This window comes from Antedon mediterranea, chromosome 6 (genome assembly GCF_964355755.1).
Source record: "Antedon mediterranea chromosome 6, ecAntMedi1.1, whole genome shotgun sequence".
In the NCBI taxonomy this organism is placed as follows: domain Eukaryota; kingdom Metazoa; phylum Echinodermata; class Crinoidea; order Comatulida; family Antedonidae; genus Antedon; species Antedon mediterranea.
In genome coordinates this window covers 19,163,482-19,181,509 of record NC_092675.1, presented here as the reverse complement: position 1 = coordinate 19,181,509, position 18,028 = coordinate 19,163,482, and the positions used below count along the sequence as shown (strand labels likewise).

Here is an 18,028-nt window from a genome sequence, read left to right as displayed (position 1 = left end):
CCCCGCGATCATATCATTCGCGAACACACATACGGATACGGAGTTAAATTCGGAATACCAAAATGGATTTAAGACATGTTCGACAACTGGGCGCGGCAGAAATATGATTACAATAGAATTATAATATTTTATATAATACAAAGTTCTAATACAAAATTCTACTAGATCTGTATATATTTTAATTACTTACTTAACAATATATTCCCCAGAAATGAGACAAGCAAGATTAATAAAATGAATGTACGATTACAATACTCAAATCTGGACCAACAGAGACTATTTATAGGCCTTCTCAATGTAGCCTATTTGGGTGGGATTATACGTTGCCTATTTTTAAAGGGAAACTCCGGGTAGAAAATACCAAAGAATATATTGCACTAAATATAAGAATGAACTATTTGTTAAGCGCTTTGAACGTGTTTATTCATAAAAGGGTGCTATATAAATGTGGTACGTTATTATTATTATCAAAGAATATTCACTTACCATAGAGCCGAGCCATCTGTGTAAACTGAAAGTGAGGCTAACTTTGAAGAGACAAATTTGGAAGACTGGTATCCCATCAACTTTCAGTGTATCTCAACAACAGTAATGACACCTACAATAAAGGACATTCACTTATTGTCCAACCTAATGATATATCAACAACAAAAAACAACTGTTCCCAGAGCTGATTAATTTTAATAAACCTTTAAAAGAAACATAAATCATATACATACAAATATAATGATATACAATACTACAGTAACTAAAACTACATCATCATTATTACATTAATAAATATCGCATGTATCATACATATGTTGTTATACAGTAAATTCGCATTCCTTATTAGTACCTATTTCAAATGTATTTAAACAAACATTTTGTATGTATAGTACTAACATTTATATCCCAGCCCATCTTGCATTCTACCTAAGAAAGGTTCATTATTTATTTTCACAATTTGCTAAAATTGTCTTTAAAATATTTAAACATGGGCTGTAGCCAACTAGTGATATGTTATATCTCCCCTGGTTTTCATATTTAATTTGCAACTAGATAACATAATTTCAGTTAAAAACCAAGCTTACGGTCTTTTCAGGGAAAGGGTGCAATTCATCACTCTTCCTTGGTCTTTTCTATTGTTTAAGTAACGGCAAATTTATAGCATTTTTATTTTAACGTACAACCAACAATTTCATTTAAACTGTTATTGACAAAAGTATCAATTGTTTCAGTATTTTCCAAATATGCATCAACAAAATGTTTTATCTCTCACTTGTAACTATGACATAATGCATGTTAGGAGATAAAATAAGTAATACTACTTGATAGTATGGAATTTGTTCACTATTAAAAACACAGCAAATTTACGAGGAAACAGAAATAAAAAGTGTAATTAAGAATTGCTAGTTAACATTACAATAGATAGGTAGCTCCCATGTCATTGTTTTCAATATTTACAACCCATAAAAATACAAAAGATGGAACGGTAATTGTTGTTTGCCTGTGTAATAAAAATCTTGAAACATAAAAACTGAATACATCTAATAGAAATGACACAATTTTTCAAGTTGGAAATATACATAAATCAATATATTTGTTGTTGTACATTTGTGGTAAAACTTTATCTATATTCAATTTTTTTTAATGAATTGTATTGTCCATATACCGTAATAGTAATCTGAATGATCATCATGCACCATGATAGTGAGTGGTGATGAGGATTGTAAAGCTATGCTTACACTATCAAACTTTATGTGACAAAAAAATGTGATGTGCCTATATATGGTTATATCACTAGCATATTTGGTCATATCACTACCATATTGGGCACATCACTAGTTTGATAGTGTAGACCGAGATTAAGGAATGTGATGTTGTAAACATTGGTTATATTCACCCTTGCAATTAAAAAAATCTCCTACGTAAATGCCACTTAATTTATGACTTAAGTGAAATGCTGACGAAATATCTTTACGTGATTCGGTGAATATAGCAACATCATTTAAAGCAAGTTGCTATTTTCAATAAATCTTTATGCAAATGTTGGACTTATTTTTGCACTGCAGTCCTGCTCACCACACCAAAATCTTACCGCTTTACAAATCGAATATAATACTGTACCTAACAACGTCACATAATAACCTCTTATATATACATGTTAATAATCACTTCAAAATATCATTAAAATATGATTGCACTGGTCTTATAGAATCGTATGCATCATCATTGAAAAAATAAATATTAATAATTCTAATAATCTGACAATATACACAAACAAATATTTAAGTATTAAATTTATCATTCACTGTATTGTAAAGTTAAAATTGTTGTGATGGCCTAGGTCTATAAAAAAAATATGTTTAGGGTTCAGATTGGTAATCTTTGTAAATTTACACTACATGGAAATATTAACAAATATCTTCACTCACAGACGATGCATAAATGCTTTAAATATAATTATTAATATAAAATATGACGATCTCTGCTGGTGAATTGGGTAGTGAAAATTGAACAAGCTCCTTGTTTATCATGCTGGCTATGGCCCCGTCTTTAAATAAGTTTGTAATATAGAGCAATTAAATATGGGCAATGAACAACACCAAAAATATGTTTGTTATATCTTCAGACACTCATGAACAAACACAGTTGTGGAATGTGCACAACAACAATTTCTAATGTAAAGTAGTAACAATGAGTGAATATGTTAACTGCTTTTAAAAAATAAAACTTTACTTAGAGTAGCTTTTTGACATAAATTGGAAACTGTAATAATATTATAAAATGATATACTGTACATGTGCTGATAATTACATACATAGCTAATATTTCAAATCCCATGGGATTTGAAATAACAGCTAAAAATTTATAAATTTTAATTTTATGGAAAAAAATAAATATTTCCTTTTCATGATTTATATCAATATAATATTTCATTCACATGGCTTTGCATAATATATAATAGACCAGTCGTATTTGAGGTGTAGGTGTCACTTTTTGCAGAATTTACTTCATGTACTTTTTCTGGGGTAATTTTGGCTGTAGAATACGAATATGAATGTTGATCGCGACGGGGAGGGGGCGTTTTTGAGATATGAAGGGTCAAAGGTCAAATTAGGTCAAATAAGTCATTTTATGAAGAGGAAATCGTTTAGATATGTTAAATGCAACAGAAATGTGTTGTCTAGTTGATATAGTCCAAATAAACATCATATCCAAAATTTATCAAAATCGGACACCGGAAAGTGGGTTAATTGGCATAAATTCAAAATGGCCGCCATTTACCATTTGAAGTTCCCATATCTCCTCAACGGTTGGTTTTAGACCACCTAAGTGCATTACGAGTAAATATAAATGTGACATTAAACTTTCAAACTAGCATATTTAAATTACCATATGACGTAACTATGACGTCATAAGGTAGTTGTGACGTCATATATTATGTTATAACTGCTTAAATGACATTATCCTATGCTAAAAAAAATGTAGAAACCGCAGGAAAACAATTTTCTAACATTTTCCTGTTGAAATGAACATGATACGGTCAGACATCAAAAAGGTTAATTAGCATAAATTCAGAATAGCCGCTATATAAATGTGGTATTAAACTTTCCAATTAATATTTAAATTACCATATAACGTACCTATGACGTCATAAGTTAGTAAAGTATGATGTCAAAAGAATGCGCAATTGGCATATTCTAAGAAAAAATATGTTTTAAATCTCATGAAAATAGTAAAACATCCAGGTTAAGATCATCAACTGTGTATCCGCATGGGCTCTATCCCCTCGTCGGGGAGCCTATCCCATATCTGGGAACACAGGTACTTTTTGTCGAGTCGGGGAATACTGTAAAAATCGTTGGCGTTCACTTCGTAGCCTCAGCGCCTAGAAAACCGCGACGTTCCATTGACCGCGAGTACGTCGGAGGGCTATTATGCATTCATTATTGCCAGCTATCCAACTATTAAACAATAGGTACGCACTTGTCTGGCGGTATCCCTTTGTTGTACAAATCGTTCAACGTTGTGTCCAAACGCGTGATATCATATTCCATCCAGGGACCAAAATGTGTCGTAGTATTACTTTCCAGGCGAAGTTTACTGACGGTTACGTTATGTACTGTGTATCGACGTATGCTACAGCAAAAACGAATTATGTTAATCTGATACGTTTGTAATGAGTTTAATGTCGTTTAATTCCACCCTTACCTAAAAGCCATCCTAAATCTGGAGGGGCGAAGCAAATTTGGTTAAATGACACCTCTAGATGGCCGGAAATGGTATACTCTCGCACATAACATTCATGATAAATAGCACCTCTAATTAGTCGGAAAAGACACTCTCATGCAGCATGCTACCAATGAGCAAAACGATCGTATTCGTACCTTTTTTGATCATTCACTTGCGTTCAAGTTCAATGTGAACGTACGTACGTCTAGGGGAATCCCCAAAAAAAGCACTTTGTGTGAGAAGGCAAATTCAATGCTTATTATAGCTCTACCTATATTTATTTACAGCAATTTGAAGAAATTAAATATTAATCAATCTTCTAATAGTAACCCACACTCTAATAATAGTAACCCTCCTTTTAATAGATAGTGTAACCCAGTCAATAGTCAATCTATAATAATAACAACCCACTACTCTAATAGTAATAAGGAGATAATGCATGTTGATCTCGGGTGTGGGGAAGGATTGAGTGTTTTTGAGTTTATAAGTTAGTTAGTTAGTTAGTTCTGTTCAAACAAATGTGTTTATCCGTACTGTTTATTATTTTGCTATGAGCTGCTGACCGGAATAGTTGGGGTGGGTTACTATTTTCAAGTAATAGTAACCCACTACTCTAATAGTAATCCCCTTCTAGTAGTAACCCACCCTAAAAAACAATCAAAGAATAATATAATAACCCAGTGTTACAATTAGAAGATTTACGGTATACTTTATGCATGCTGACTGCCGTGATCTAAACAATATAGGTACGTACGCTATTGTCTGGCGGTGTCCTTTGTACGAACCGTTCGTGCCCCAGCTCACTTTATGAGTACGATACACGCATCAATATCATGTTACATCCAGGGATTTCAGGTGAAAATCGGCAATTCATTTGCAACTCGTAAATTTACAGACACGTATCGCTCGACATACGCTCATACAGTGAAGAAGGTATCGAGTTATTCCATTCACGAACGAATTTTTCAAATTAACCTTTTGTACTGTGTGGGGCACGTATTTGGAGGATTTTCAGAGATGAGGGTGAGGTATTGGGCATGTCGGGAATGGGGGTTCGCCCGAACCATAAAAACCCCTCTGGCTACGCGCCTGTACATATACATAGAAAATGCAATAGTTCATCATCAAAATACAGTATTACTATTATGGAATCAAACCACCATACACGCAAATTCCACATTTATCAGTTGGTCTTTGACATTTTAAACCATAATTATTATATGATGCTGGCTGTTTATTTTGTAGAATACATTTGGTATGATATAGCCATGTTTATTGGAATTATGTTGGTTCAGGGACAGAGAAACATTGTTTTATGTGATTTTCTACAGCTAGTTCTTTAGGGCAACCTTATTTTCTTTTATTGTTTAAAACATGATCTCAGTCAGAGAGGAAATATTATGTTCATGCTAGATGCAGCTTTCGTAATAAATAATACATTCAATATCGTTGTAGTATTTTCACAATGTTTCCACCTGAACAATGATGTCACCTGTGAGAAATCGTTGGTTGATAGGGTTGCTGGATGTATTGTTATAATCAGCTGAATATACGGGTAGTAGTACACAGCATTTATTAGATTTATGTATACAAAAATAAATGTTTTAGCTGTAAAGACTACACACACGACACCATAATACATCTACACCTACGCTATTATTATGCCAGCTAGTTACTACACCAGTACTAGGCCTAGTAGTAGTAGCCTACTCTAGAAGCCTGTCAGTAATAATAATATAAGTTCTAGGCCCTTACACCACCTAAAAATCGGGGGAAAAAATTTAAAAACAGTAGTACACATGTTTATGTAAAGCTAGCGCTGCATGCAAGATAAGCTAGAGAAAGATGTTTCATGCATACGGTCACAATACGCTAGGCTAGTAAAAGCCCCACTATTCACTTGAGCGAACTTTATATGCGGTCATCGCGGTTTAAACGTCCTTTGTTTACATACGTCGTACGCTGGAAGCATTCATATTCGGGCCTAGACAATATCATTTTTGATCACTGAAAACGCGAAAATGAAAAGTTCTAACTAACTTTATACTACACAGTGTATTACTAAAACAATTTCAGCATATAAAACCGATCAGATTTATAAATTATTTTCACATTTACGTGAATAAAATTAACAGCAACGAAGTCTTTTTTAATCCAATTTACTCATAATTATGTAGAAAGTGCGCCCTCTATTGTCTAAATTTGTTTTATTTTGATTAATTTCGGCTCTCAAAAATCAAGATTTTAAACGTTTATATCTTTAAAAAGCCCCCACGTTAGTCCGATCAACAACCAGATTCGTAATCTACGTCAAAAAATGCACTAGAAAAAGTTGGTTTGGAAAATTCTGCAGAAAAGTGACACCTGCCTCCAGATCCGACTGGTCTATAACCGATTCACCACGATAAGCGCTTAAAGCGCTCAAAAGGTTAAAAGTCAAGGTCATTGTAAACAAATTTTCAACAAAAAAAAAGTAAATCGAATTTACATGCGCAGTTTGCTGTGCATGAATCGTAACAACAAATTATACAAAATACTCACAACTTTTTTTTAAAAAATATGCTTCTAAATATATAAAAACAATTGTTGAAGTTAGTTTGAAAATAAAATTCGAAAATATAACCGTTTTTCGAAGCACGCTGTTCGAAACGCGACAGGCGCGTTGAATGAATCTAGGCCTAGACATACAACGTAAAATCGTCTAAAATCCATCTTTATTTCTAATAATCACTATTTTGAAGCTTGTATACAATAAATGTATAATAAATAAAGATTATGTATCAGTTACAGTGTCTAAATCGTCATATTTCCATGTAAAAATGTGATTTTTCTACCGGAGAAAAGTCGTGAAGATGTCCTCACAAGGGCCGCGCCATATTGTTTACCTTTGATTGTAATATGAACCCTGACATGTCAGATGCATTATGGGCATGAAATATTTGTTCAAACTCTGCGCAAAGGTCAGTTTATTGAAGCATAACTTTTGACAAACATTTTGATACCAAACTTGTTTTAATTTCATAAGTTTTCGACGCATTTTCGTCAAATTTTCTGCAAGCTACACGTCTAAAACAGCGGACTAAGCTCCCGAGGGATGCCGGTGCGCGTGGGAATCGCGAATTCCAAGTCGCTTTCGGGATGTTTTTTTTAACATTCCCGGTGAACAAACAGCGGCGAGGACGCTCTCGGGGCGGCTCCCGATAGGCCTAGGCCCCATATGGTCATCGTCGGATGAGTCAGTCTACTAATTTCTTCATAATTTCGAAACCGGTCATTCATAATGGTCAAGTTTGGTCTTATTTTGAAGAGAAGAAATAGGTTCTGATGAAGAGATGAGTTTTATTATGAAATATTTATTAATTTTTGTGCATTTGGTAGTCAAAGATAAATTACAAATTTTTAATAATTTTCCTAAAATATTTCTAAAATTTGCATAATCCATACTCCGCCAAAATAAGTTGTAACACAAATTTGATAACATATTTGGAAATAAAATGTCCTTTGCATTATTTTTGTTTTTTAATTTTTTTAATGTCTGTGTTTAGAAAAAAAGTTAGGGTTAATTATATGACATATGCTTTTTGGGTCCCAGGGGAGCAAAATAAACTTAGGGGTCAATGGGTTAAACAGAATAAATATATTGCAAAATATGAATGAATGTAGTTCAATACGTCATTTGATATCGAATACTCACAAAATGTAACAACACTTGTAACCATGTTTGCACAGTGTGAAAACAATTTTTTGGGAAAATCTCCTGAGATTTCACAAATTTTTTTTCTTCGAAAAACACACCAACAAGAGGCCTGTGTTTTTGTTCCAAGATGTTCTGAGTTCTTGCTGCGTGCGCGTGTATTGCTCTGGTATTAACTGACCAATCACAGCAATTAAATAGCGTGCAACTATTTTTTCTTCCCAAGATTTCACAAGATTCATGTATGCGTGTATGAAAACATGTAATAAGTCAGGAGATCAAACCCGATTACAACTTGTTTCAAGTTGTAACAATTTTTGGAGATGTGAAAAGGGTATTAGACTTAGAGAGTATCTCATCTCTTGAAATTAAAGATTCAAATAAATAATATTAATTAATATAGGTAATATATAATTATCAGTAAGACATATCATATAACTACTCTTATTTATCAGATATACAATAAACAAATGCATGTGGTAACGCATATGGAGAAATAAGTTGACATCAATAACTGAATTACAGTAGAAACGCTATTAAGAGGATACCCGCTGGACCCAACCAAGTCTCCCCTGAATAGGTGTTGGCAGTAGTGTTGAAACATAGCCAAAGACAACATAGATTGCCTGTTCGTGTCATAGGAAAGTGTCCACTAAACAGGGGTGTCCCAAAAGAGGTTCTAAGTTTAAATTTGCGTAAGCGTGGTCCCCACAAGGCAAGGACCTAGACACAACGCAAGCAAGTTGACCAATGACAAGAAACAATACGAATAATCCATCGTTTGTGATTGGTCAACCTTACATTACAACGTTGTTACGTCTCTAGTGGGAAACAAATATTATTACATATCCTTGTTTAAACATTTGTATTCATAAATTTTGAGGAAGTGGAGTATAATGTATGTGCCATCTTTTTGACAACACTTGTCATATTGCATAATTAGATAATCCTAGGCACAACATAATTCAAACCGCAGGACAAATAATCTTAAGGAGCAAGTTAACCTTATCCCCAAATGCATGTACAACAATTAATAGAAACAAGATTTTAAATGCAATAAAAGATAATATTCAACGATAGTGTATTATCTATTATTTTCCATATAGCTGTTGAACTTTGTGCAGCTTGGTGTTGTCTTACTTTGTGCTTGCTCATAAAGTTTCCTATCTCCGAAATATCTGGCTTTTGACATTAATCCTTCCCCTGGAAAAACAAAACATAAATTATCACAATACATTAGGCAGTTCTCAAAAACATGTTGTGGTCAAGTCAGGGGCGCTATGTATAAATTAAAAACCTTCTCCTCTACCATTGTTCTGGAGGTAGAAAAATTCTTTTTAGAAAGAGGTACAGTCTAGTGTACATTTTTCGCCTTAAAGAACCCAGTGCATTTTAAAAAAAGAGAAGAGGCTAGTTCGGTGTACTGGTCGATCCCTGTCTTTCATAGAAATAAATCATGAAAAATGGTGGACCTGGTGTGGTTTTCACTAGGTGACACAAGACTAGGAATCTATCAAGGCAAGTGGTGGACCAGGTTATTGACCAGGTTATTAACCTGGTAGAGTTTTCACTAGGTAACACAAGACTAGAAATATATCAAGGCAAGTGGTGGACCAGGTTATTGACCAGGTTATTAACCTGGTAGAGTTTTCACTAGGTAACACAAGACTAGGAATCTATCAAGGCAAGTGGTGGACCAGGTTATTGACCAGGTTATTAACCTGGTAGAGTTTTCACTAGGTAACACAAGACTAGAAATATATCAAGGCAAGTGGTGGACCAGGTTATTGACCAGGTTATTAACCTGGTAGAGTTTTCACTAGGTAACACAAGACTAGGAATCTATCAAGGCAAGTGGTGGACCTGGTTATTGACCAGGTTATTAACCTGGTAGAGTTTTCAGTAGGTAACACAAGGCTAGAAATATATCAAGGCAAGTAGTGGACCAGGTTGGTTCTCAACTAGAAAATTGCATAAACAATTGGCAAATGTAAGCAAATGTACACATACTGTGAGACTTTTCTCGTATACACGCAGTCCGTAGATTCTGCAGAAAGTGTTCTTCAACGGACCTCTCAACATGATGAATACGCCCTGAGTATGTTTTAGAAAAATCCTCCTAAAAAATAGAAATTGACCAATTTCTTCACTATAAATGATGTTTGTTTCCCAACTGAATTCTAGGCAAAGGGTGTCCATACAAACATTTACTATAGTTTTTTTAAACTTTATGCAGGAATTAACCTGGTTTTTTCGTTGCACAAAAACAAAAATTATACTATGTTCTTTGTTATTTATATCACTAACTTGATCTTAAATTTATTTTCAAAAAATTAACCACATATTTCATTAATGAAATCAAGGCTACAATCAATTACAAATTGTTTGTTGTTGAGCAGTTGAAAACAGGAAAATCTTTAGCATACTGTACTCTGCCAATAAGAATAGCATTTGGCAGGATACATACTATTGTCTTTGGAATTACATAATTGCACAATAGTCACAAATCAAAAATATAATCTGACTATTGAAGATTTACAATTAAATATTCTTTTCTTTATTAATCAAGGTTACTTAATTTGAATATAACATTGGTACTTCGTTCCATAACAATATTGAAACGTGTCAAATAAAATTCAATAAAAATATTGTTTACCTTAACATAATAAGTTACTTCAATGTCAGCAGTTTTACGCCTCACTGAGTATGGACTGTGAAAAAAAGTACAAGTAAAATTTAACAATTTTAACATTATATTATTTTTAACGTCTAGGCTAGGTAACTATTATACTTTAATTGCCCATATACTATTTTTTTTCTGGATGGGGAAAAAATAGCTTTAAAATAGTTTAAAATGTACATTAATTAGTTATTACTACATTTTGCATAGTGTCGTTATTTGAGCTTGGTGGCCATAAATTAGAAAATGAAAATACATTCAATATACACTACAGTGTGGTTGTTAATAACCTTCTAAAATATCAAATTATTATTAGCATTACTTACCCATGTCTTGTTAAACTGTATGGACTGTCATTGAGAAAATTTGCAGACAACAGAGACATTAACACTAACACCAAAATGGGCAAAACTTGTGTAAGAACACCATACTGTGTCTGAAACAAATACATGGAAAGGTAAATAATAATTTTTATCAATTCAATACCATTTGACCTATATATAAGTGAACTTTCTTAACTCTGGTTTTCAGCAAATGAGCCCATACATATAGTTGTATTATTCAGGAATTACATCTGAATGAACTACTTTCCTTGTATACAGTAGTGTCGACCATTAGATATACACATACACAAATACATGGAAAGGTAAATAACAATCAATTAATTTTGATCAATTCAATACCATTTGACCTATATATAAGTGAACTTTCTTAACTCTGGTTTTCAGCAAATGAGCCCATACATATAGTTGTATTATTCAGGAATTACATCTGAATGAACTACTTTCCTTGTATGTCTCTCATACAGTAGTGTCGACCATTAGATATACACATACACAAATACATGGAAAGGTAAAAAACAATCAATTAATTTTGATCAATTCAATACCATTTGACCTATATATAAGTGAACTTTCTTAACTCTGGTTTTCAGCAAATGAGCCCATACATAGTTTTATTATTCAGGACTTCTGAATGAACTACTTTTCTTGTATGTCTCTCATACAGTAGTGTCGACCATTAAAATATACACATACACAAATACGTGGAAAGGTAAATAATAACAATCAATTAATTTTGATCAATTCAATACAATTTGACCTATAAACTTTCTTAACTCTGGTTTTCAGCAAATGACCCATAAATATAGCCGTATTATTGAGGACTTACATCTGAATGACCTGTTCTCCTTGTATGCCTTTCATAGTGTCGACCATTAGAATATACACGTACGTTACCATTTGGAAATCCTCCGCCAAAAAACATATTAAATAGATCATCAGGTGAAAAGTCCTCTGAAAATCAAATAATTAATAACTTATATAAATATTTTGTAAAACAATGATGCCTCTTTTAATGGGTAAATCCCTATTTAAAGGGATACTTTTCCGGAAAACCAATGAGTGGCAACTATGATCAACCCCTATTAAGGGGACACATTCCTGTAAGGGAGTAACAAATGTTTTACCACTCCAGTAAGGGGACACTGCATTTAAGTTTAAATTAGTGTCATTGTACAGTATACTTAGCCTGATATACAGATTTTAAACTTACCATCAAAACCCCTTGAATCATAGTAAAACCCATTGTGACTATGACGTGTCCTCCGGGAAACGTTTTGCGTTTCTTCTCCATATAAGTCATATTTTTTCCGTTTTTCTGGATCACGGAGTACAGCAAATGCTTTTCCAATCACTAAAGAAAGAAAATCCAGTTTTACTGCAGTACCATACCAATTACTGTACGTACAGTTTCCCTTATACTGTTATATATATAATTGTTAATGTTTCCTGACTAAGAGTAAAGGATTAAACAACCATACAGTTGTAAACTAGACCACACTACTATAAATCACCACGCATGTTGAAATTGATTTTTTTCAGTGATCCAGTAAATTGTACATTATGTCAGTTTAGTACCGTGCTGATAATGATATAGACATAATTACACAAGCATAAGTTTACACTCCTCACTCCACCTCCATAAAAAGGAAGAAAGTTGACCAACTACAATTGATTCATCTAAAAAAATCTCTCAATTTCAGACCTACACCAGATTCTGAAATGGCAGTATAATTACCTTTAAATGCCTCATCAGCACCAGGTGCATAGTTCTTATCCGGGTGAAACTTTAATGCTAACTTTCTATATGCTTTTTTAATTTCCATTTCTTCTGCATCTTGTGCAACACCAAGTATTTCATAAAAATTACTACATTTTTTAATTCTATAAAAAAACAAAATTAGTATTAGTACTATCATAGCTCCAAAGTACTTTTATTTTATTTGATTATCATTAAAGCCTTATTATCCTACAGTAATAAGTTGTTATCAAGTTACTTTGCAAACTACAGTAGTAGGCCTAGCTCTTTTATGTTTTGTCCACTAGCTTTCATTTCCATTTAAGGCCAATTTACACAGACAAGCGGTAACGGTAACACAAATATAGAATCAATGTTATTTCTTATGACCATTTACACACAACGCGGAGCAGACAAGCAGTTTTCGCCTAGGATACAGATACAGATTCTACGGACAAGCTACGCGGTTTTCCGCTTACCGTTACCGCTCGTCTTTGTAAATTGGCCTTTATGCTTTAAATTATCATCATCACAATCATCATCTTGAAACTTTTTTTTTGTAAGTCCGTAAGCATACTAATCATCTAAATTGTTTGTTCTTATTCAGAAATGGAACCAAATATTAAGCTCACCACTCATTCCATTTATCTATTTCAAGTAAATGTAATCGTTAACCTATATACTTTTATAGCGCATATTTCTATAACATTTTATGTTAGTGATGAAGTGGTGGTTCTATCAATCATAATAATAACTAGAAAGCCACTCCGAGAGTGCATACCTAGGCTCCGCCTACTGTAAAATTCTCCTACATAAGATATCTCCGGTAAAAAAATATATATATATATTTTTAGTCTTAATGCTGTTTGTGATTTAGGCTTATTTCATTACAAGCATGTGTATGTGAGTTTGGTGTAATGGTTATGTAAGAAGCCTTTCAATTAACAATAGCTTCAGTTGACTAACAATAGAACAGCAACGCGAAAATCAAACGAGTGAATTTGAAAAGAAATAGGTTTTTTAAACTACTGGTATAAAAAAACGTGCACATTAAATCAAATTATGTTTTAAAATTACAAATCACAAATTATAACTCTTGCCTCTTGTTAAAAAATGAAGTTTTTTGGACAAGTAGTTCTCGAGAAAATGCAATTTCAGTTCACTTGTTACTTTAAGACTGCTCGCCGGCTTTTGAAAAATTCTGTCCTATCTTTTAACACTAGCAGGTCTGAAAAAGTATACTAAAAAGTGGTCCAGAATTGGGACTGTGGTCCCAAATGGTCCCAAAATTTAATGGAATGGTCCTTGACCACATATCTATCTGTCTATTCATTTTGGTACAGATCTTGTGATTACTTTTTGAGTAATCCTGCTAACAAACAAACAAACAAACTAGCCTTCGCGCATAGCGCGATACTTGGCCAAATCAAAATTGGCCTCCTGACATTGACCCAAATTTGCACCAAAAGTGTGTGTCTTATGCTGTGTGATTTAGGCTAATTTCATTACTATCATGTACATGAGTTTGGTGTACAGGTTATGTAACCAGCCTTTCAACGAACAATAGCTTCAGTCGGCTAACAATAGAACACCAACGCGAAAAACACACGGGTGAATTTGAAAAGAAATAGGTTTTTAAAACTACTCGCATCAAAAAACCTGTACATTAAATCTAATTATGTTTTAAAATTACAAATCACAAATTATAACACTTGCCTCTTGTACAAAAATGAAGTTTTTTGGACAAGTAGTTCTCGAGAAAATGTAATTTCAGTTTACTTGTTAATTTAAGACTGCTCACCGGATTTTGATAATTCTGTCCTATCTTTTAACACTAGCAGGTCTGAAAATAATTTTTAAAAGTGGTCCAAAATTGGGACCGTGGTCCAGATTTTAACCAAAATTGGGCAGTGTCGTCCTTGCACCAGGTGACATGTATGGTAGTAATTTGGAGTCATTCGAATCAAAACTGTGAGCGCTAGAGTGATGACAAACAAACAAACAAACAAACAGACAAACTAGCCTTCGCGCATAGCGCGATACTTGGCCAAATCAAAATTGGCCTCCTAAACAAACTTGACCTTGACCGATTTTAACCCGATCAAAGTTCAGTATATGTCATAAACCTCCCATGTAACATGAAAATAGAGACATAATTTCTCTAGATTTAATTATAAATCAGCCGTATAGGCCTAATTTATATACGAATAAATATACTTGAACAACCAATAAAAAAAAAATCTGATTTCGTTTCATTTCCCAAGGTGAGACTCGATCTCGGTAACTTAAATGCTGTAGACACCAGCACAGACCACCGAGCCATACACAACTGACTAACATTTGAAGAAAGATTCCTCTGTGTATTTACCATTGTGAGCGATAGAGCGATGACAAACACACACACAAACCGAACAATAGAACAGCAACGCGAAAAACACACTGGTGAATTTGAAGAGAAATAGGTTTTGTAAACTACTCGCATCAAAAAACCTCTATATTAAATCTAATTTAGTTTTAAAATTACAAATCACAAATTATAACACTTGCCTCTTGTACAAAAATGAAGTTTTTTGGACAAGTACTTCCCGAGAAAATGCAATTTAAGTACTTGTTAATTTAAGACTGCCCAACGGCTTTTTATAATTCTGTCCTATCTTTTAACACTAGCAGGTCTGAAAATAATTTTTAAAAGTGGCCCAGAATTGGAACCGTGGTACGGATTTTAACCAAAATTGGGCGGTGTCTTCCTTGCCCCAGGTGACATGTTTGGTAGTAATTTGGAGTTATTCGAATCAAAACTGTGAGCGCTAGAGTGATGACAAACAAACAAACAAACAAACACACAAACCAAACAGATCAACATACTTGGCCAATTTTCAATTTGGCCAAGTAACAAACACACGCTACCGATTACATATACCTCTTTGGCGGAGGTAAATAATAAATGAAAACTTGTATAGCGTCGGTGTCCCCCACCCATGTGGAGCTCATACCTATTTACACCTTCTGTCTGCTCCTTTGTATACGTCTTCTCCCCTGAAAACATTCTCTGTCTTTGCCTAGTCGTACTTTGTGCTTCTTCTTGTGTGTGGTTTGCATCTGTTTCTTCTTCTTCTGTCTGTGTCCATCCATTTGGTGTTTCTTCTTTGGCTTTATTTATTAAATCATCAAGATCAACCAATAATTCTGTGAAAGTAACAATTACATAATATAAGTGATTACTATTGTTTCCCAAATCGATAGAAAACTAGCCACCCATGGCGTGGGTCGGGTTACATATTTTTGTAAGATTTTTTTATTGCTGGTAAATAATGAAGTCTATTTCATTTGATTATAATACAGTAATATACATTACTTAAGTTAAGTGATAATAATATTAATAATGTAGTAGATTATAAATTTTAAAATCTATTTATGACTTGATTGACCACTAAAAAATATTTTTTTATTTACATTTATTTAATATGAAAAACGTTATGTCTAAAGATACGGTACCGTATCCATACTTTTAAAAACTAAAGGTACGGTAATTATAGAGGGCGCTATGTAATGTGGATGTTAATCAAATAGGTTATTGCATTGGTTTTCTGCAAGCCAGCTGTGTAGCCTAGTGGGCATGTGATGAGGCTTTGGCTTAAGGGGTTGGGGGTTCGATACTCTTCTTGACGTCTTTTTTTTTTTTTTTTTTTTAGTTTTTAATTTAAGAGAGATTATTTAGAGGGTTAGGTTTTTAATATTTAGGAAGGAGTTTAATATTTAGGAAGGAGTTTTATATTTAGGAAGGAGTTTTATATTTAGGTACGAGTTTTAGGAATGCAATTTTACCGTACTTTTACCAAACGGAAGCGCCCTCTATAATTACCGTATCTTTAGTTTTTAAAAGCATGGATACGGTACCGTATCTTTAGCAACGGCGATATAAAAAGCGCGTGGTTAGGATTCCGGCACCGGAACTCAACTGCCCACCGTTAGGGAATCCGACACGATATTGCGCATGCCCAGAGCTCTGGGAAGTGAATTATAGCTTGCACTAATAGTGCCACACACCACACCACCGAGAGTCGGAGTGTTATAGGGATTTACTGTAGCCTAGATAGTCGAGTCGTTGCGCGAGCGAGAGATGGATGAAACTTGGCCTATGCCATACATGAATTAATAATTAAAATACGACTACGCCACGCGTTAAAATAATTATAATGATATTAATAAGAATCAGTATCTATCTAAGAATCGTAATGCTGTTTTTAACGTTACGACCCCGAATTCCCGAACAGTTTTTTCACATCCACGCGGTGGCTGCCGTCAACAAATCAACTTGTGAATATTGCATGTTATGTACAGTATATTAAATGCGTTATGAAAAACCATAAAACTAGTCATGTAATTATATAATTCATAATGATATGAAGTTTATATAAGAATGCAGCAACCACTTTTTAATTACAAAATAAATAGGCCCACTGGTCACGTCTAACTGGTAGGCCTAGATTAGTGGATCCCGCATTATTAGTAGGCATCTAGGCTAGTTCGCCGTGTGTGGCGCAGCTATGAAATGATCCATCGCTGTATAGTCAAAGAATTGGTATAGTATAGAGTCGCCGATTACCTCGCTCTGGGCATGCGCAATAGCGTGTCGGATTCCCTAACGCTGGGCAGTTGGGTTCCGGTGCCGGAATCCTAACCACGGCGATATAAAAAACCTGTACTGTGAGACTAGAAAGTAGTACTTAGGCCTATAATAGTATTTAGTATCAGTGATTTAAATAAATTTATTTGGTTTAAGTTTAGAAAAATAAAACAAAAATCAAGCATAAAGTAGTCACTTCCTATGATTCTACCTAGGTCGGACCTAGGCCTAAGCCAACTCCATCGGCATACCCAAACCTCAACGATGCGGGCAGACAAGCCTGACGAGCAGTACTGTCGTTTGTTAGACGCAAGTAAGGCTTAGAAAACTGATGTTTCATTTCATTACAAAAACAGATAAATACTCACGTTTTGCTTCATCTGATTCATAAAGCTTTTCTGCTTTAAGAAGAAATTTTCTAGCCCTTTCATAATCCCCCTCTTTTATATAATTTTTAGACCTTTGTAAGCAAATTTCACTTTGCTCCTTATTCATGTTGATTTTATAATACGATGACGGAATAAAGAATCACGCCCTCAAGATTTTTTAGCGCATGCGCAATTTGTCATTTGTATTGTACACAAAAAAAGTCCTTCTAATATTTTACATTTCTTAATCACCAGCTCTGTCATCATGTTATTCTCTTCTCAAGTTATTGGTGCATTTATAAGCAGAGTTTGTTCTGTCGTGTCTCTATAATAATAATGTAAAGTAGCGTACAAACCCCGTT

General features: G+C 33.9%; 1 protein-coding gene across 1 annotated transcript; it reads right to left on the bottom strand.

Annotated features, from left to right (window-relative positions):
- Nucleotides 1-5,697: 5,697 nt before the first annotated feature.
- On the bottom strand, nucleotides 5,698-17,824 carry LOC140051535 (dnaJ homolog subfamily B member 12-like). The gene is made up of 9 exons (XM_072096781.1): nucleotides 17,667-17,824; nucleotides 15,665-15,857; nucleotides 12,672-12,817; nucleotides 12,147-12,287; nucleotides 11,763-11,887; nucleotides 10,919-11,028; nucleotides 10,569-10,623; nucleotides 9,923-10,031; nucleotides 5,698-9,115 (listed from the first exon to the last, which is right to left on the bottom strand). The coding sequence occupies exons 1-9, from the start codon at nucleotides 17,791-17,793 to the stop codon at nucleotides 8,997-8,999; spliced, it is 1,125 nt and encodes a 374-aa protein (XP_071952882.1). The 5' UTR covers nucleotides 17,794-17,824; the 3' UTR covers nucleotides 5,698-8,996.
- Between the last annotated feature and the right edge of the window lie 204 nt (nucleotides 17,825-18,028).